Source organism: Hyperolius riggenbachi, chromosome 2, assembly GCF_040937935.1.
Source record: "Hyperolius riggenbachi isolate aHypRig1 chromosome 2, aHypRig1.pri, whole genome shotgun sequence".
Classification (NCBI taxonomy): Eukaryota; Metazoa; Chordata; class Amphibia; order Anura; family Hyperoliidae; genus Hyperolius; species Hyperolius riggenbachi.
The window spans coordinates 558,488,535-558,510,345 of record NC_090647.1 but is presented as its reverse complement, the minus strand read 5'-3'; the positions used below and the strand labels follow the sequence as shown (position 1 = coordinate 558,510,345).

The window sequence follows — 21,811 nt, the reverse complement described above, 5'->3', positions numbered from 1 at the left end:
TAAGGAGCTGTGGGCCCCGTTGCAAGTCTTACATGGGGCCCCCCAAGCACTCTATACATAACAATTGATAAGGCGCACCAAAACCTGCCAATGGCAACTACAGTGTTAGAGGTACAAGAAGGGGATGGAGAACAGTTTGTTAACATGCCTGGCGTTCTGCAGGGCCGCGGGAACGTTTTTTGCACATTTTTTTTTATTTTTCATGTAGCTAGCCTAGCGCTAGCTACATAATTCCCCCCTCCCTGCAGCGTCCCTCCCACCCCTCCGTTCGCCGCCGGCGCAATGGCCCGTCCGGAAATCCCGTTCTGAACGGGATTTCCTGGAGGGTTTCCCCCATTGCCATGGCGATGCACGTCGTGACGTAATTGACGTTGGCGACGTCATGACGTCACAGGGAGACCCGATCCACCCCTCAGCGCTGCCTGGCACTGATTGGCCAGGCAGTGCACGGGGTCTCGGCTGGGGGGGCGCTCTATCGCGGCGGGTAGCGGCGGATCGACGGCGGGCAGCGGCGATCCGGTAAGGCACGCAGCAAGCAAAGTGCTTGCTGCGTGTTTTAAAAAAAAAATTATTCAAATCGGCCCAGCGGGGCCTGAGCGGTCACCTCCGGCGTCTCTGGACGAGCCTAGCTCGTCCAGAACGCTAGGGAGGTTAATGATTACCACTATTCAAAGCATCTATAGAAGTGATTATTATGAGCACAGGACCAATAGAGAGCTAATACTGTAGTTGAGGGAGGGCCCCTCTGACCCAAGGGCCCAGATGCAGTCGCAACCTCTGCACCCCCTATTGCTACGCCCCTGCCAGCTGACCCAGAGTGAACCCAGTTTTATACAAATTTTGCTGTTGCTGCAGAGCGGACCCCGGGAGACTGGCTGAGAGTGGAGCTGCGGCGAGGGACACACAGGCTTCCAGGGGCTGCAGGAAGCCCCAGGAAAGTAAATCTGAATTTTTTTAGCATTTCCCTGATATTTCCTTTTAGGTGCCCATACATCAAACGATACATCCAAGAGACACATCTCTCTGATCGGCGAGAGAGTTACCGCCACGCACGTCTGATCGTTACATGTGACCAATTTCGGTTCGGGAATGCTCTTGGCGGCACTGATTTTCATCAGATCCGATTATAATAATGAAATCGGATGGTCGATTGGCCACCAAGTCACCTGGTGTATGGCCACCTTTACCTAGTACCCTGTCACCCAGGCAGAGCAGGATCATCCACAAGGCAACCTAGACAGATGCCTGGGGCCCAGTGGGTGTGTCAAGGGGTCCAGCTGCCACTTTCTGTGACCCATCTCCCACCTTTGCTTTTCAGAAAGACCATCACGGGGAGCTGAAGCTACTCCGTTGCTTTGGGCCCCGTTTAGACTTTATTCTTCTCAGCATTCAGGATTCTTCACTGAGCACCTGTCATCGATTACTTGTCACCCTCTCTGCATTGTGTGGTGTGCTGATATATGTGGTGTGCACGATAATAACTCACCTCCACTCGCTGATTGGCCTCCGGGCTGGTTTGGTGGATCTGAGCCGGAGGTTTGCTGGAAAAAGGAACATTCTTTAAGCAATATGTAGTCATATCTGTTCATAAACAATATACCAGAGATACAATAATCCAATATCAGCTCTGTTCTGATCCATTCATTGCTGCCCTGCGCCCACTGGAGGCTGCCTGTCTGTCTACTGTATATCCATCCACACCTCTAATCAATACATTTGTTTATCTATCAGTCCCTCTAAACAAAACATTTATCCAGCTACTGTAATCAATACATTTATCCATTCCTCTAATCAATACATGTATCCATCCATCTCTCTAACCAATACATTTATTCATCCACTCTCTAATCATTACGTTTATCCATCCATCAGTCCCAGTAATCAATAAGGGCTTGTTCACACCAAGGGCGTTTTGCGTTTTTTTTTTAGCGCAGGCGATTTTTAAATCGCTAGTGCAATGAATCCTTATGGGACAGTTTATATGAGCGCGTTTCGTCCGCTTTCTGCTTAGCAAAGCGCTGCATGGACCATTTTCGGGGTGATTTTGCTGCAATGGAACGTATAGGAAAAGCACAAAAGGCTCACAAATCGCGCTTTTATGACTAAATACAATGGGCCTGCTTCACAAAGCGGTGCAAAATGTTTAGCACGGGTGTGCTAAACAGTTAACAGTTAACACGTGAAGTGCCGTTCTCAGACTTTTGCGCGCGCAAAGTGCCGCGATTCGCGCGATCGCATACTTTTGCGCGCGCAACTTGCCACAAATTGCGCGCGCAAAAGTCCGAGAACGGCACTTCACGTGCTAACTGTTAACTGTTTAGTGAATAGATAACAGAATGCGCTTACTAAAGAAATGGAGGCTAATTGGACGTTTATTAAAATTATAAAAAATAAAAAAATATATATAAAATCAACCTTAAGCTGATGGTCACCCTTAATGGTGATGTTGATAGAAAAATGTGGTGTCCAGTTATATGTCCTGAACACAATATATGTACATATATTAAAAATTAAAAAGCAGAGTCAATAGCGATAAGTGCACTTGATTAATATTGCATAGCAGTTCCAGAGGGTTTCCCATTCCTGGTAATGCCCAGACGTAAGTCTAATTGGCAATGGTAGAGCGGGGTGAATAAGTCTTAATGTTGATAGATCCCAGGACAGATGATAATGAAATTCCTGTTGTGTGCAAATGGATACAATGAAACTGCATAGGTAAGTGCTTGAATCGATCTCACCCGTCTGATGCTTCCAAGTAGTGTTGCATATGTCTTCGTGGGAGCCGCTCGATCTCACCCGCCCCGGCCGGCGGCGAGGTGAGAGAGACTAGACGGTAGAGTAGCGTCAGGCAAGCGTGCCCGGCTCCCCTCGTAAGCTGTTAGTGTCCGGCTGATGGCAACCTGGCGCTGGTGAAGCTTCCGTCTCCGGGAGCAGTGCGTACGGACACGGAGCTCCAGCTCACCTCCTTCCCCTCAAGTTGTGACGTCACAAGGGCAGCCGATGCTAACGTTTCGGGGGGAACGCCCCCCTTTCTCAAAGCTAGGCTGCTGGGGGAATCTGAGGCTGGCTATTTAAGGCTTTTGCTGCACTGCTGATTTTATTCAAAAGCATACAGATCCAATTGTTTATTCAATCCGTGCAGAATCAGAGTATTGAGGTTAAAAATCCACATTGTTTCTCGTCGAGACATTTCTAATAGATAGTCTCCACCCCTCCATGATTTGCTGACCTGTTCTATTGCGCAGAATTTTGTTTCCTTAAAGGAACATCCATGCTCAAGCTTATAGTGTGCTGATAACGGGTGTTTTTGCATCCTTTTTTTATATTTGTACAGTGTTCACTCAGTCTTTCCTTAAGGGTGCGTTTAGTCCTTCCCACGTAGTGCTTTGAACATGGACAAATTATCACATAAATAACCCCCTTGGAGTCACAATTCGTGATGTCTTTGATATTAAATGATTCTTTGCTGGATGTGGATATAATTTCATACATCCTTTCTATTGGGGTATTGGATTCTCGGCAAGCTCTGCAGAAACCACATCTTTTAAAATATCCATTGTGCTTACTCCTGGTCTGGGTTTTGTTCTTTAATTAAGGTTTGGGACCCTTCAACAGAATTTGCAGCTACTGCTGTAGGCGCAGCGCTACTCTATTTAATTTTCATCTGCACATTCCCACCAGCGCTTGCAGCCTATGATGGAAATACAAGTAACCACCAGCGCCAATTTATGGCAATACAGGAAAGATAGATTGGAGAGGCTTGAGAAATTCTTTAGCCACGACACCAACACACAAGTTATTCCCTTTGAGAATGATGTCATCAAATTTCACTGCCGCTCACTTGAAAAGATGCTCACCCAAGAAACTAAGAATCTATGGGAGGTATACACTCTGGAAAGATATCTCTCACATGACAAATGCCCGCCAGGTCTTGAGGTCAGCAAGGCATTATCCTTTGACCTACATTCTGAAACGGCGCAACTCGAGTGGGATAGGATGTTCCATGGTTTCTCTCTACAAGTCATGGAGTTCATTTTAGAACTCAGGAAAATTCAACTCATGAGAAGTGGAGAGGACATTAGACAACTTTATGGCAAACTGGAACCCTTCCAGACTAATGAGTTCTATAAAAGTCTAGAAACCAGTATACAGGTTAGACTTGCTAATATGGAGGATGACATTATTAAAAGGAAAAGAAGAAAATTTGTGAGAGATGGGTTATATGGGGAAGAACTGCAACTAGCAACACATCCAGTTTTGGATGAAAGGAATGACATAATATTGGAAGATGTCTCCTCAGTGGAGGATACCTCTGGGGATAAGCAAGATGACTATACATCACCACCTCTGTCTAATCCTCCATACATAGAAACTAGGAACTTAGACAGTATGAATAATCCGATTGCACTTACCTCCAGCAATGAGATCCAAGCCGGTATTGTAACAGAGGGCCACACACAGGGTAGATTTCTGTCCAATCAACAGAAGGGGCGGGTCCTGTGCACCTTTTCTTCATAAGATTGTTCGGGGCGGGGGTGGCTAGTTTGTACACAGCATGTGCATCAGAAGAGAGCCACATCAGCCATTCCAACACTACTCTACCACCTTCTACATTAAGGGTTATCACCAGCGAGCCGGACACAGCAGGGGCACTTGAAAGTAGTAGTATGAGTCAGCTGAATGTAAATTTACTGCCCCCTACTGAAGGGACCATCCCCAGTGGGCAGGTTCAAGTCAAGGGAACCACCATATTGGTGACCCAGGATCAACTGTGCACACTGGAGATGGAAACAAATATGGGAAACATTGAACCTCCCCCTGCTGCTATCAGTGTAGAGGAACGGGTGGACAATGAGGGGGAAACAGTGTACATTAATCTTCCCACATCTAATAAATTTAGTGCATTGGGAGCTAATCCCAAATCACATGTTCATTTTTTAGATTACCGCACAGCACTGAAATATGGGATGCCAAATTTTCAAAGGGAAACCAGAAGTATCACCAAACAATATCAGCAGAGGAAGAACCCACCCGACAAAATGCAACAACAAAGAATGGACCATTACATCAAAGAAAGAGAGTCAAAATTAGGACGCGGGGAGGGAGGGGGAGGGGGCTATCCAAAAAATCACTAAAAATAAATGAGACCCCAACGGGCCCAATTCCGATGGGAGAGGGTGGAGTTTTTAACCTCAGCCACAAGTCACTTTCCCCAACTGAACATGGAGTTTTAGCAAGAGGCATTAAATTTGCACCAGGGAATAAACTTAATAAATTTGAGGCCTTTATTGGCATCAAACAATTCATGAGGAAATTATGTTTAAAGAAATATTTTATAAAGAAAGCAGGGGACTGTACATCGGCAAGTCAGAAGCAGGAAGATAGCTTTAAACACTCTGGGCTGAAGTGCAAGTCCAAATTTAATCCCGTCCAGGAGGCAAGTAAAGCTATGAACACTTTCGAGACTCTGGTTTTGGAAGATATAAAAAAACTGAACACCAAATACATTGACAATTTGACCTCCACTGAAAGGCAGGCCATGAGAAGCCTACAGAAGGACACCACGATTGTGATACGACCCGCAGATAAGGGGGGAGGGGTAGTTATACAGGATAAAGAACAGTACCATCAGGAAGCAGTTCGTCAACTATTCAATACAGAGACTTATCAGGTGTTGAACATGGACCCCACCTTTAAATTTCTCAAGAGGCTGAAAAATATCTTGGGAGATGCAAAAGACAAGGGGGTCATTAACGAGGAGGAGTATGTCTACTTGTATCAAGACAATCCCAGAATCCCTGTATATTACCATCTCCCCAAGATACACAAAGGTCTACTCGACCCACCGGGGAGACCGATAATATCGGGGATTGGTTCCATGTCCTCACATTTGTCTCACTATGTGGATCTGTATCTGCAGGAAATTGTTAAAAACACCCCGACATACATCAAAGACACTGGTCATTTCCTTAGAGTCCTTAAAGATTACACATGGTCTGACAATTATTGGTTCTGTACAGTGGACGTCAGTTCACTCTACACTGTGATACCCCATGAGAAAGGAATTGAGACAGCAAAGTTCTTCTTGGAAGAAGCACACTCTTTGCTGAATGAACAAGTACAGTTCATACTGGACAGTATACAGTTCATTCTAAGGCATAATTATTTTGTTTATGAGGATCAGTATTTCCTCCAGAGCACCGGGACGGCGATGGGGACACGGTTTGCTCCCTCTTTTGCGAACCTATATATGGCCCACTGGGAACGTTTTCATCTATTCGGCCCAGAGGGCCCCGGAGCCGCCCTGGTGCTCTGGAGGAGATTTATAGATGACGCATTTTTTATTTGGCAGGGGACTAAGGCAAGTCTTGATGCCTTTATTGGATGGATAAATGCTAATAGTTATAATCTAAAGTTCACAGGAGACTTCAGCCATTCACAAGGGAACTTTTTGGACCTCACTATCTATAGGGAAAACAATAAGATTTCGACAAAAACCTATTTAAAGCCGGTGGACACCAATAGTTATATTAATATAGACAGTTGTCATCATTTCAAATGGCTTATGAACATTCCAGGGGGACAGTTTCTCAGACTCAGGAGGAACTGTTCCAAAATGAGCGACTTTGATGTAGAAGCAGACATACTGCAGGAGAGATTTGAACAGAAGGGGTATCCTGAAGATTGTATAGGGGAAGCTAGGGCACAGGCTAAAACTACAGCTAGACAGGATTTATTGAGGGATAAGGGGACACAGAATGATTATAATGCCCAACAAACCAGCCTGATTATGAAATACTCTTCTCAATCATCAAGAGTTAAGAACATAGTAGGTAAATATTGGAACATATTGAGGGAGGATCCCCTATTGATGCCTATTCTGTCAGAATATCCTAGAATGATCTTTAGGAGGTCTCAAAATTTGGGTAACATACTGGCCCCTACGGTCAAAACCCAGACCAGGAGTAAGCACAATGGATATTTTAAAAGATGTGGTTTCTGCAGAGCTTGCCGAGAATCCAATACCCCAATAGAAAGGATGTATGAAATTATATCCACATCCAGCAAAGAATCATTTAATATCAAAGACATCACGAATTGTGACTCCAAGGGGGTTATTTATGTGATAATTTGTCCATGTTCAAAGCACTACGTGGGAAGGACTAAACGCACCCTTAAGGAAAGACTGAGTGAACACTGTACAAATATAAAAAAAGGATGCAAAAACACCCGTTATCAGCACACTATAAGCTTGAGCATGGATGTTCCTTTAAGGAAACAAAATTCTGCGCAATAGAACAGGTCAGCAAATCATGGAGGGGTGGAGACTATCTATTAGAAATGTCTCGACGAGAAACAATGTGGATTTTTAACCTCAATACTCTGATTCCGCACGGATTGAATAAACAATTGGATCTGTATGCTTTTGAATAAAATCAGCAGTGCAGCAAAAGCCTTAAATAGCCAGCCTCAGATTCCCCCAGCAGCCTAGCTTTGAGAAAGGGGGGCGTTCCCCCCGAAACGTTAGCATCGGCTGCCCTTGTGACGTCACAACTTGAGGGGAAGGAGGTGAGCTGGAGCTCCGTGTCCGTACGCACTGCTCCCGGAGACGGAAGCTTCACCAGCGCCAGGTTGCCATCAGCCGGACACTAACAGCTTACGAGGGGAGCCGGGCACGCTTGCCTGACGCTACTCTACCGTCTAGTCTCTCTCACCTCGCCGCCGGCCGGGGCGGGTGAGATCGAGCGGCTCCCACGAAGACATATGCAACACTACTTGGAAGCATCAGACGGGTGAGATCGATTCAAGCACTTACCTATGCAGTTTCATTGTATCCATTTGCACACAACAGGAATTTCATTATCATCTGTCCTGGGATCTATCAACATTAAGACTTATTCACCCCGCTCTACCATTGCCAATTAGACTTACGTCTGGGCATTACCAGGAATGGGAAACCCTCTGGAACTGCTATGCAATATTAATCAAGTGCACTTATCGCTATTGACTCTGCTTTTTAATTTTTAATATATGTACATATATTGTGTTCAGGACATATAACTGGACACCACATTTTTCTATCAACATCACCATTAAGGGTGACCATCAGCTTAAGGTTGATTTTATATATATTTTTTTATTTTTTATAATTTTAATAAACGTCCAATTAGCCTCCATTTCCTTAGTAAGCTCATTCTGTTATCTATTCATTGTTCTTTAATTAAGGTTTGGGACCCTTCAACAGAATTTGCAGCTACTGCTGTAGGCGCAGCGCTACTCTATTTGATGTTAACTGTTTAGCACACCCGTGCTAAACAGTTTGCACCGCTTTGTGAATCAGGCCCATTGTATTTAGTCATTTGCGGGTGAAAACGTTCACCTCCTGACTGACGTCAGGAAGTGAAAAGACGGAATCGCTCTGCAAAAGCGCTTTTTACAAAATTGTAGTGCAGTGGGCACTGGGAAGGGAAAAAAACGTGCAACAAATTGAAAATCACTGGCGTCAGCCATTTTGATTTTAGATGTGAACAAAGCCTTAATGTATCTATCCATCCATCCCTCTAATCAATACATTATCCGTTCACCTCTCTAATCAATACATTTATCCAATAACCCCTGTATTCAATACATTTATCCATCAGTCCCTCTAATCACTACATTTATTTATACATCCATCTCTCTAATTAGATGTATATATCCATTTAATCAGTACTATCCATCTAATCAGTACACATCTATCTATCTATCTATCTATCTATCTATCTATCTATCTGGTATCTACCTAGCCATTATCTATGTATCTCTACCTAAAACAGGCCACACACACATTGGGCTTGATTCACAAAGCGGTGCTAACTGTTAGCACGCCTATGAAAACCCCCTTAGCACGTCTAAACCAGCTTTTTGCGCGTAAAACTTTACGCGCGCAAGACTTTATGCGCGTAAAACTTTACGCGCACACTGCACAGAGCGCTCCGCGCGAAGTGCCCGTTAAAGCCTATGGGACTTATCGCACACATAGGACTTTGCTTACTTAGCGCGCGATCTGATTGAGAAAAACGGTGCTAGCCTACTTAGCACCCTGGTTAGCACACCTAAAGACTTAAGACGTGCTAAGTAGGTTAGCACCGCTTTGTGAATCAAGCCCATGGATTTTCCAGTTTGACCTGCAGAGGATTTGATCGATTTCATTAAATCTTCCATGAATCTAATGCACAAAATGTCTGATTGATTATAATGTCAATCAATTTTTACTGAAAATATAATGAAATTATCAATTGAACCGGATCGAAAAGTACAATACTGCGGTTTGAGAGATTTTGTGAAAAATATTGAAAATCAATGTGCTGTACATGGGAGGAGTTCAGATCAGAGAATGCGGGATTTGAAGAGATGGGCATGTACAAGAGAGGCCTTAAAGGGGCCCAAGGTGAGAGAGATATGGAGGCTGACATGTTTGTTTCGCTTTGAATAATCCAGATTGCCCGGCAGTTCTGTTCTTCTGCCTCTTATGCTGGGCATACATGGCTCGATTTTGCCGCTCAATTCTTCTGCTCGATCGATTTCCCGCTCGATTCTGCAGGCGATTCTCTTATCTTCCACTCGTTTTTTTTCTTATCTTTTTCTATCGTCCTCTATGCGGAATCGAGCGGCGAAACGGTCGGGCAGGATATCGGACATGTCGGAAATTATCTATCGAGCCATCTAAATGGCTCAGAATCGAGCCGTGTATTCCCAGCATTATGCTAGGTACACACCATACAATTTTCTAGATTATCTATTATGGGGGGATTCGCTGTAACTACCGATGTACGCTTGAACTCACTCAAAGCTTTTCCGGCAATTCTCTCTGATTCCACCAACTGTTTAGGTGTTGCACTGATTGCAGATCTGTATAATGCGCACCTACTAGGGAAAAGCGCTCGAGTAATACAAGTAGAAAGGGAGTTACCGGCACAAGATTGCAACATGGACCTAGCTTTCTGGGCATAATCCATATGACAACACCTGCCAGATAGATAATTGCCAACATGTTGGAAATGTATCTATCTAACCATCTATCTGCACAGCCATTAGGCATTGTTCTACTCAGCAGGAGATAACCAGAAAACAATGCACCAGAGGTAATGACCAGTCTCTACCAGAACTTTACAGAAAAGGATGTAAAGGGGCCCATACACTGGTCGATTTCAGCCATCGATCAATCGATTAAAAAATCGATCAAATTCCCCATTCGATCGATTTGCAGCTGATCTTGATTGATTGCGATCGATTTGATCTATCTGACAGGATGGAAAATTTAGGTCAATGGCCCATAGAGCTGGATTGGATCTAATGGTCCAATAATGCATTTAAGGGGGCCATACACTAGCCGACCAACCAACCAATCGACCATCCAATTCGATTATTATAATCGAATTGGATGAAAATTGGTGCTGCCAAGTGCATGCCCGCCCGACAAAGCGATCAATTTCGGGGCACAAATTGGCCGGTCGATCGCGCATGCTGGAAGATGTCGGGCCGAAGTTGGTTGATCGGGTGCGCGGCGGTACGGCGGCCGAATTGTGAACGAGCGATGAGCCGATGAAACCCCCGCCGCAGCCGCCACAATGTATAAATGTATGTAGTGTGTGAATTTATACATTACCTGTCTGGTGTCAGCCTCCACGCAGTTTCCCTCCATCTCGCTGGGTTCTGCATGCACGCCGGTGGCGCTCTGACGTCAGACATTATGTGCCGCTAGCGTGTATGCGGCTGTTACCCGACAAGATGGACAGACACCTTGCTGAATCTGCTACAGGACAGGTAATGTATAAATGCACTACACTACATACATTTATACATTTTGGGGGCGGGGCAGGGCGGACGCGGCGGCTCAGCCGATTCCCTGATGATTTCATGCTGAAATCGGACAGGAATCGGCCTGTAGTGTATGGGCAGATTCGACTAGAGACAAATTTATCTCTAATTCGATTTGATTAGAGATAAATTTGTCTCTTGGTCGAATCTGCCCATAATCATTCTAATGTATGGGCACCTTGAGATAGATTTCATTCTGAAATCTATTTGAAATCTGTTCCTAGTGTGTGGCACACATCAGATAGATTCCTGTCAGATTCGATCTGACAGACATCTGACAGAAATCTATCTGATGGTCGAATCTGCTGCAAATCTATAAGTGTATGGCCTCTTTAACAGAAAATCTAACAGCAAAATTTAACAGAAAATTGTATGGTGTGTACTAGGCATAATACTTTATGCCATAGCCCCTGAACAAGCATGTAGATCAGAGGTTTATAACAAATCTGACAAGATTAGCTGCATGCTTGCTTCAGGTGTGTGATTAAACCCTACTGACCAAAAAGACCAGCAGCACTGCCAGGAAACTGGTATTCTTTAACAGTAAATAAATATGGCAGCCTCCGTATGCCTCTCACTTCCCTTGTCCTTTATGCTGGGTACACACGTTACATTTTTTCATTCGATAGATGCATTCGATTGATAATTTCCGTCATGTCCAATATTACTTTCGATCGTTTACCGCTCAATTTCTCATAGAAGTGATTGGAAATTGATAAGAAAAGATAAGAGAATTGAGCGGAAAAACAAATAGTAAATCGATCAAACGGGAAATCGACCAAAAAAACGTAACCTGTGTACCCAGCGTTAAGTATAAGAATACCTCAGGGCAGGTTTGGTGGATCTCTTATGTTCTCCAGCAGCTGCAGAAAATCTTAGTAAATCATTTGTGGGTCGCTCACCTGGGCTTTGAACGAGTCTTGTGAAAGATAATTCCAGCGATGATCACTGCGATGATAACGACTCCGGCGGCTGAACTCGATGCATAAATCAGTGTGCTATTTGTGTTCGTTGCATTATTCCCTGAAAGACAAGACAACACATAAGAATGTGATATATACAGTCAAGAATAAAATACAGGTCTGCATTAACCTTTCTGGCGTTCGGGGTAAGCTGCGCAGGAGGTTTTCTCACGCCCTGCTGGGCCGATTTGCACAATTTATTTTTGCTGCACGCAGCTAGCACTTTGCTAGCTGCGTGAGCACACCGATCGCCGCCGCTCCGTGCCGATTCGCCACTATCCGCTGGCCTATCAGCGCCAGGCAGCGCTGAGGGGTGGATCTGGACTCCCAATGACTCCAGGGAAGCCCTCCAGGAAATCCCGTTCTTTGAACATCCCGTTCCTGATATCGAAGAGGGTAGGGGGATGCCTCTGCACAGCGGCTGTCATGTAGCGAGCCCTAGGCTCGCTACATGATTTAAAAAAAAATAAATAAAAAAAAACGGCTGCGCTGCCCCCTGGCGGTTTTTAATAGACCGCCAGGAGGGTTAATAGAGTGAAAGGTTGGGAGCGGTCTTGCCTGGACAGAAAAAAAAAGCGCTTTTCGCCATGTGCACAGGGGCGTAAATAGAAATCACTGGGCCCCCCTGTGAACTTTGGATGCCAGCACAGAGAGGAGAGGAGGAGGAAGAGTCGTGTGGGGAAGAGGAGTCAGATGACGAGGAAGGTGTTTTTTTGGAGGAGGAGGCAGAAGAACAACTGCAGCAGGCGTCGCAGGGGGCTTGTGCTGTTCAACTGTCCCGTGCTATTGTTAGTGGCTGGGGGAGAAGGAGAACTTATCTGACATCACTGAGGAAGAGCAAGTGGAGATGGAGAGTACGTCTGCATCCAAATTTGTGCAGATGGCGTCTTTCATGCTGTCCAGCCTGTTTGCGGACCCCCATATAAAAAAACTCAAGGGGAATGAGCTGTACTGGGTGGCCACGTTACTAGACCCTCGGTATAAGCACAAAGTGGTGGAGATGTTTCCAAATCACTAGAAGGCAGAAAGGATGCAACATTTGCAGAACAAGCTGGAAACTATGCTTTACAGTGCGTTTAAGGGTGATGTCACAGCACAATGGAATAAAGGTGCCACTGCCAGTAATCCTTCTCCCATTTCCACGCAGGCAAGGACAGGACGCTCTAGCGATCTCATGGTGATGTCTGACATGCGGACATTCTTTAGTCCAACGCCTCACCTTAGCGCTTCCGGATCCACCCTCCATCAATGCCTCGACCGGCAGGTAGCCGACTACCTGGCCTTAAGTGTGGATGTAGACACTGTGAGCAGCGATGAACCCTTGGACTATTGGGTGCGCAGGCTTGACCTGTGGCCAGAGCTGTCCCAATTTGCCATCCAACTTTTGTCTTGCCCTGCCTCAAGCGTCCTGTCAAAAAGGACCTTCCAGCGCAGCTGGAGGCATTGTCACTGAGAAGAGAAGTCAAAAAAGTGTTCAGTACCTCACCTTTATCAAAATGAATGAGGCATGGATCCGAGAGGGCTACTGCCCGCCCGAAGACTAAGTCAGTCCCCACACACAGCATCTCTGCCTGCAGGCTGCTTGACTGCCTTCTCCGCCACCACCAACAGGGTCCAGGACTCCAGGTGGATTCCTGAATTTTGAAGGCCGCTGCTAGCAAAAAAGTTCGGTTCACACGAACTTTCGCCCCTTCACCGCAGAAAGGTAATGATCACGAAGGGGAATGGGCACATGTACATGCCTTTTGTTTTGTTGTTGCAGCCGCAGTGCAGCCAGAAAAATTAGGCAGGCATGTACACACACCAGAAAAATTATTATAGCGGCCGCTGCTACTGCTAGCAGCGGCCTTAAAAATTCAGGAATCCACCTGGAGTCCTGGACCCTGTTGGTGGTGGCGGAGAAGGCAGTCAAGCGGCCGGCAGTCAGAGAAGCTGTGTGGGGACCGACTTAGTCTTTGGGCAGGCAGTCACACGGCGTGCAGGCAGAGATGCTGTGTGTGGGGACTGATTTAGTCTTCGGGCAGGCCTGACCGTGCTTTGCAGACCAGGCATCCGTGGTCAGATGGACCCCTGACCCAATGCTGTGTGCCAGAGATGACACCACTTGCCTTTCAACATCATGGTACAGTTTAGATATCGCCTTTTTTGAGAAATAATTGCGTGATGGTATCTTACACTGCAGTGTGTGGCTTTGCTTTTGTGTGCTGCTTTTGCACAGTTGGTCGGTCATCCCATTGCAGTTTGTGCTTTGTAATCATGTGCCTTCGTAAGGTAGTTGTCCCTACGCAGGTCTTGCTCTTTCCACTGTTCAATTTTCGGTGGCAGAGAGTACAGATGGCATTGCTCTCATCTGAGGCAGACACAAAAAAAAATTTCCACACCGCTGAGTCCTGGGTGTCACGCTTCCGTGCGGAAGCTGAGGAAGATGAGGTGTTCTGTGTTAAATAGTCAACTACGTCCTGACAATATTAGGGGTTGATGGCAGGTGCCTTCTTCTGAACACTGTACTTTGGTCGAGGGCTGCATGAAATCACGACAGCGTGACCTCAAACAGACCTTCCAGGTGGCCTGCCTCTGGCTCTGCCTCTTGTTTTGTCCATATTGGGCGGGGATGAAGTGAAAGGTATGCACTGACTTGACTAATACAATGTGCGGTTGCACAGGTGCAGTGAACTGTGACGAACATTACGGAAAGTCGTGCGCAAAATCGCGAACGATTTTCGTATGGTCATGCACAGTTCCTGTCAGTCCTGGGTAAATGCACAATGGATGTCAATTTCCCTCTCTCTTACTGAGTACAGTAACCTTCCCCCCACATCCTGTGTCAGGAAAGAATGTCACAAGTGGCTCGCTTTCCTGGGGAGAAGCCATTTGGTCACACAGCTCATGTTACCACAAGCCAGCCCAGACTGGTTGAGATTCAAATTTCCCTCCAAGCTCATAGCTTCACACAATGGGAACATTTACTTTATTAATAATTCAAAATAGGTTTGGCACAGCAAGACCAAAATTACATTTTCTGATACCTAGGAAACAGTTCTATCGTTCACCTAAAGTGCACGTTTCTAGCTATCAGGAATCCATATAGAAACCACTTTATCCGGCCTGCGTAGAGCGAATGCGACAGACTAGGCATGCATAGCCTCGTTTATTAGATGGTCGCGAGCCGTTTACGAATATAGTCTCGGATTTGCGATACACTAATCTTGGGCCGAGTCACACAAATTATTAATAAATTGGTACATTTGTTGCTCTAAGTCTGAGGGTGGCAACCTGGCTTCCAGGAGGTAACCCTGCCTTAAACACACCTACTTTCCAGGTAGTGACCGCCCCAAAACTGAGGTCAGTAAAAAGTGTTTGCGAGGAACTCCTCCTCAGTTCTTCAATTCCATCTACCAGGGAAGTCTAGACATGTGCTCACGGAGAACCGGGCGCATGTTGTGTACAAAGACTTTTAACCTGAATGCCTACTTTTAAACTGGACTATTTTCTTCATTCTTCAAATGGACTGCTCAGCTAACTAAGTAAGAACTTTCTGATTTTATTCCTTTATTTTTAAGCCCTGTGTTTATATGTTAATAGGTGTATATAACTGTAGGTAATGCATTTTTGTTATTAAACGTTTAAAAATCGTTTAGCGGTTATGACCTATTGCTGAACATACACAATCGTACCTATTCTCCTGAAATCGCTACCCTGTGTTTAATAGAAGTATACATTTATAACCTGTATGCGAGAACCCGGCCCAGACATAACGATCTGACCCAGATTCTTGCATACTGCTAAGGGTTAATAGAGCGTTCTCGAAGTCCTAGTAAAATTACAGTAGCGGGCTGTGTAACTCGCTTGGTGGCAGATCTTTGAATTGTGTATGTGTGTGGAGTGATTCGGTTGGTATCAGAACGCTCCCTTCGCGAGTCAGTTCATCAAATTGCGAATGCGGGTTACCCTTCGTGATGAACAAATGACCGTGTAAGAGGATTTCTGACGCTGATCGACTGACCCACCCGCAGACCGGCCTAGCGATTTGTGACATGAACGGTTTGCAGTGACTGCTGGTACAACAATGTGCGGTTACACAGGTGCAGTGAACAGATTGCAGTGACTGCTGGTACAACAATGTGCGGTTACACAGGTATGCACGGACTGGTATATAAAACAGCGTGCGGTCACACAGGTGCAGTGAACAGGTATGAACTGTATATATTAGAGAATGATGCAGTGTTATAGAAAAAACAGCTATATAACTGATAATAAAAATATGAGATTCTTTTCTTTGCTGTCAATGTTCTATTAATTATCCGTACTACAGAACCAATTTGTTATATCATATTTTTTTTGCTTCAGTGTGACTTAATTTAACCTCCTTGGCGGTAACCCCGAATGTAGTTCGGGGTAAGACGCGCAGGAGGTTTTCTCCGGCCCTGCTGGGCCGATTTGTTTAGTTTTTTTTTTTGCTGCACGCAGCTAGCACTTTGCTAGCTGCGTCAGCACACCGAACGCCGCCGCCCCGCGCTCGATCGCCGCTACCCGCCTCGCCGTGCGCCCCCCCAGACCCCCTGCGCTGCCTGGCCAATCAGTGCCAGGCAGAGCTGAGGGGTGGTTCGGGACTCCCAATGACGTCCCGACGTCGGTGACGTCATGCCGCCCCGTCGCCATGGCAACGGGGGAAGCCCTCCAGGAAATCCCGTTCTTTGAACGGGATTTCCTGATCGGAGATCGCCGAAGGCGATCGAAGCGGGCGGGGGGATGCCGCTGAGCAGCGGCTATCATGTAGCGAGCCCTGGGTTCGCTACATGATATAGGGAAACAAAAAAAAAAACTGCTGCGCTGCATCCTGGCGGAATTTTTTATACCGCCAGGGGAGTTAACTAATTTCTACAATGAAGTACGTTTGAATGGATATGCGCTGCTACTCTCTCACTGGATAATCTTTGACATTAATCTTCGGCTAGCTGTGCTCTACGTATGGTGAGTGGGACTGAGTTTCTGTGCATCCGACTTTCTCTATTGTGTTAGCTGTCTTCTGTGAATGTTATTCAACCAACTGGTTGAATACAGAGGCGCCCAGAAGTAGATAAAACTGAGTTAAAAAACAGCTCAAAATAGAACATATAACTTACCTCAATAACAAGGTCATATAAATATGAATTCCATGAAGCACGGGCAATGCATTTCGTGGGTTGGCGGCCACCTCCTCAGACCGAATAAAGCGCCAGAGTTGTATCAGAGCCAGGTACGGAGCGCCTCTCTAACTCCGTTAACCCAGTTTTATCTACTTCTGGGCTCCTCTTACCCCCTCTGTGCTTTTTTTTTCAGCCTCCTTTGGGAGGGGTGTACGCTGGTACCCAGTGGCTTTGCCATCGATAGGGCCTTTGTTGCTTTTCCCAATGGAAGAGCGGCAAATTTGGAAGATGGACAGGTACTGCGACACAGGCGAGGTAATGTATAAAGGCACACATACATGTACATTTATACACTGAGGGAACAGCGCCGGGGGTTTCATTGCATTCGTCGCTGATCCCGATATCGCTCACCACTACTGCCTTGCACCCGATCGACCACGACGACCCGACAACTTGTAGCATGTCAGATTGACATGCTCATCCCGAAATTGGTTGCATCGTTGATCGGGCATGCTCTTGGTGGCACAGATTTCCATCCGATTTGATAATAATTAACGAATCGGATCGTCGATCAGCTGTCAAGTCGCCTGATGTATGGCCACCTTAAAGCGAAACTGAAGACTATAAAAAACAAAAGTGTTTCACTTACCTGCGGCTTCAGCCAGTCCCTTGCAGCCTTCCTGTCCCGCACCGGTCTTCTAGCTCCCGTCCTGCTATTAGCGTAGGACACTATTGCGGACGGGAACGTGAGGAAAGATACACGTGGCTTGGGGTGCACAGACGCAGTGGCCCATAGACTTACAGGTCGGTAGTTACTAAACTAGCTGGCGTCGGGAGAACGGGGGATCGTGGAGGACCGGAGCGAGATTCGAAGGCTGCACGGGGCTGGCAGAAGAACCAGGTTAGTGAAACACTTTGTTTTGTTAGTTCTTCAGTTCTGCTTTAAGAGAGATGACACACAGCGTTTCAGAGAAAGTCTTTTTGTCAGTCTGCCCTGCTAAATGCGACCTCTACAATGGATAAAAACAGCCAATCACATATCTGTCGGCAATGAAAAGGATTTAAAAGGGGACTAACATATAATCCACCACATTCGATCACGCTTTGCCTTATTCAGTGGCCACCCGGAGAGGTGATGCGTACAGCAGGATTTTTTAAGGGGGGATTCCTGAAAGGTCTCCCTCAGCCACGCTCAATACAGTTTAATAATATGGTCCGACTGACAGGATCTGACATTTTTTTAAATACCCGATCTGCTCCTGATCGACAACGGGATCGATCAGGAGCAGTTTTGGATACAGATGATGATGAGTACAGCCGCGGCATTGCTAATGGAGGGGAAAGTGAAGCATTCACACAGCAGGGGGCAAAGGGATGTGCTCATACCTGGTTCAGTGCTCTGTTTAGTTCCTGTACATATGCTGCTGCTGCTACATCCAAAATCAACTGTAGCCAGGAAAGAAAGGGGGCAGCACATAGTGCAGGAAGCAGCATGGTGCTCTAGGCTGCAGGATACCTGCAGGTATTTTAGTGTCCGAACTTGTGCCTGTCCCCAGACACTGCACCAGCCCTGGTCTGAGGGGGGATTCTGGGCAGCTGTAATCCCCCTCTGCGCTTGCCTATGCTCTCCCATTTAAAATTCACATATGTAACAACATTACAGAGCTCTTTGATTTAATTAGGCAAAAGCAGATCCCTATGACACCCATACACGGCCGTTTCTAGGGCCGTGCGGCCCGTGCCGCTGCCCTGGGCGCAGAGGAAGGGGGGGCGCTGTGATAGCGGGGGAACCAGAGCCGCGGGGAGGGCAGCCCGACCTCTTCCTCCCTCTCCCGGCCGCCCTCCGTGCTCCCCCCTCCCTCGGACTGCAGCAGAGTTATCGGGCAGGGAAGCGCTGCTATACAGTTACTCACCTCCCTGGATCCGATCGCCGCTCCCGCCCTGCTGGTCTCCTCTCTGCAATGTAGCCTGATACACACGTCACGCTGCTTCCTATGTAAACAGGAAGCAGCGTGTGTATCAGGCTACATTGCAGAGAGGAGACCAGCAGGGCGGGAGTGGCGATCGGATCCAGGGAGGTGAGTAACTGTATAGCAGCGCTTCCCTGCCCGATAACTCTGCTGCAGTCCGAGGGAGGGGGGAGCACGGAGGGCGGCCGGGAGAGGGAGGAAGAGGTCGGGCTGCCCTCCCCGCGGCTCTGGTTCCCCCCGCCATTAAGGGGGCACCTACCTACTTAACCTATACTGGGCAAGCTACCTATCTATCCTACACTGGGGGGCACCTACCTAATCTAACCTGTACTGGGGGGCAGCTACCTATCTAACCTATACTGGGGGGCAGCTACCTATCTAACCTATACTGGGGGGCACCTACCTAATCTAACCTGTACTGGGGGGCACCTACCTAATCTAACCTGTACTGGGGGGCAGCTACCTATCTAACCTATACTGGGGGGCACCTACCTAATCGAACCTGTACTGGGGGGCAGCTACCTATCTACCCTATACTGGGGGGCAGCTACCTATCTATCCTACACTGGGGGGCACCTACCTAATCTAACCTGTGCTGGGGGCAGCTACCTATCTATCCTACACTGGGGGGCACCTACCTAATCTAACCTGTACTGGGGGGCAGCTACCTATCTAACCTATACTGGGGGGCACCTACTTAATCTAACCTGTACTGGGGGCAGCTACCTATCTATCCTATACTGGGGGCACCTACCTAATCTAACCTGTACTGGGGGCAGCTACCTATCTATCCTATACTGGGGGGCACCTACCTAATCTAACCTGTACTGGGGCAGCTACCTATCTATCCTATACTGGGGGGCACCTACCTAATCTAACCTGTACTGGGGGGCAGCTACCTATCTTACCTATACTGGGGGCAGCTAACTATCTAACCTATGCTGGGGGGCAGCTACCTGTCTAACCTATGCTGGGGGGCAGCTACCAATCTAATCTATACTGGGGGCACATACCTAATCTAACCTATACTGGGGGCACCTATCTATCTAACCTATACTGAGGGGCAGCTACCTAATCTAACCTATACTGGGGGGCAGCTACCTATCTAACCTATACTGGGGGCACTTATCTAACCTGTATTGGGGGCACCTACCTACCTAGCTAGCCTATACAGGTGGCAACTATACTGGCTACCTATACTGGGGGCACCTACCTAACTAACCTATACTGGGGGTACCTACCTATCTAACCTATGCTGGGGGAAACTATACTGGCTACCTATATTGGAGGCACCTACCTAGCTAACCTGTACTGGGGGCACCTACTTATCTAACTTATACCGGGGGGGAGGGGTGCCTGCCTATCTAACATATACTGGGGGCAACTATACTGGCTACCTATACTGTAGGCAACTATTTACTGGCTCACCTATGCCTGGCCACCTAGACTCGGGGGGGGGGGGGACACCTATAGCTGGCTACCTATACCGGGGGGGGGGAGGGGGCGCAATTTTTACACCCTCGCACTGGGTGCATTTTAGCCTAGAAACTGCACTGCACCCATATATGCATACTCCCCAACCGTCCTGTTGTCGTCGGGACTATCCTGATTTGGGGGGCCCCTCCCGCCATCCCGCGCTGCCCCCCTTCTGTCCCGGCCGCTGGGCAGAGAGGGAAAAAAAAAACTGATCGGCACCAGCCCCGGGGATGCCATATGCTATGCGGGATGGGTGGCCACTATTTCTCCCTCCCTCCCTCCTAACGTGCCCCCAGTGTCCCCCCCCTGCCTGCAGAGTTAAATGCGCAGCTGAGCAGGCTGCGCATTTAACTCTGCAGGCAGAGTTAAATGCGCAGCTGAGCAGGCTGTAAATCTTACCATTTCCTCTCCGTGCGTACCGGGATCTCATCTGGTCTTCTCGCTTCCTGTGACGTCACAGGAAGCAGGAACCCGAGAAGAGCCAGATCCCGGTACGCACAGAAAGGCAATGGTAAGATTTACAGCCCGCTCCGCTGCGCATTTAACTCTGCAGGCAGGGGGGGGGGGCACTGGGGGCACGTTAGGAGGGAGAAATAGCGGCCACCCATCCTGCATAGCATACGGCATCCCCGGGGCTGGTGCCTCGATCAGTTTTTTTTTTCTCCCCTCCTCCCCACCCACGGGCACCCTCACGCTCCCACCCCCTTTCAGGAGTAATATTAATAATATTATAAAATAAAAATATTTCTTTAAAAAAAATTGGTGGGCGTGACTAGGGAGTGTTGGGGGTGTGGTTATGGGGTGTGGCCTAAGTGTCCCGTTTTCGGTAATTTAAATGTTGGGAGGTATGATATATGTGTCTTTCAGTTTAGGTCTGCTTTAAGGGGATAACGTAGCAGAAAAATAGGACCTTCTCAGTAAAAAAAAATATGTATTGCGCAAAGCATTGTACAGCACTCTTACCAGGAGCCAGAGAAATGATGAAAAAAGTAGTACAGGTGCCTGCATCTGATGGTGTGACATGACAGGTGTAATTCCCGGCGTCCCTCCGTTGAGCATCTCTAATCTGCAGGGTGAGCGGATCCTGGAAGGAAAACCTGTCAGAGAAGTTGGAGAAGGTCTTGTTCCGTGTATCAGTACTGAATAGGAGGAAGTGAGTATTGTTGTACATCCACCATGTGATCTGTATGATACTGTCTCTGGGTATTGTGGTCTCACATCTCTCCAGGCAGCGGAGGGTCGCTGCGTCCCCCACAGAATATTCCACACTATAAACGGGGGTCACCAGACCTGAAAGCAAAGAGACAGCGTCATCTGCAGGGAACTATTTCAGTGCAATCATTGTCATTTACAGCAGGTGTCTATGTAAAAAATGTATATAAATTCAGAATTTTTCATACTCTTTAAAGTGAACCTA

The 21,811-nt window shown here is 47.1% G+C and overlaps 1 protein-coding gene across 1 annotated transcript in view; it reads right to left on the bottom strand.

Moving 5' to 3' along the window:
• LOC137545140 (uncharacterized) overlaps window positions 1-21,811 on the bottom strand; it is a 99,218-nt gene that overhangs the window by 8,200 nt on the left and 69,207 nt on the right. Inside the window, exons 2-4 of the mRNA XM_068266247.1 lie at window positions 21,358-21,684; window positions 11,763-11,883; window positions 1,487-1,541 (exon numbers count right to left, since the gene is read on the bottom strand). Of these exons, the coding sequence (XP_068122348.1) occupies window positions 1,487-1,541; window positions 11,763-11,883; window positions 21,358-21,684 (503 nt within the window). The remainder of the gene's footprint in view (window positions 1-1,486; window positions 1,542-11,762; window positions 11,884-21,357; window positions 21,685-21,811) is intronic.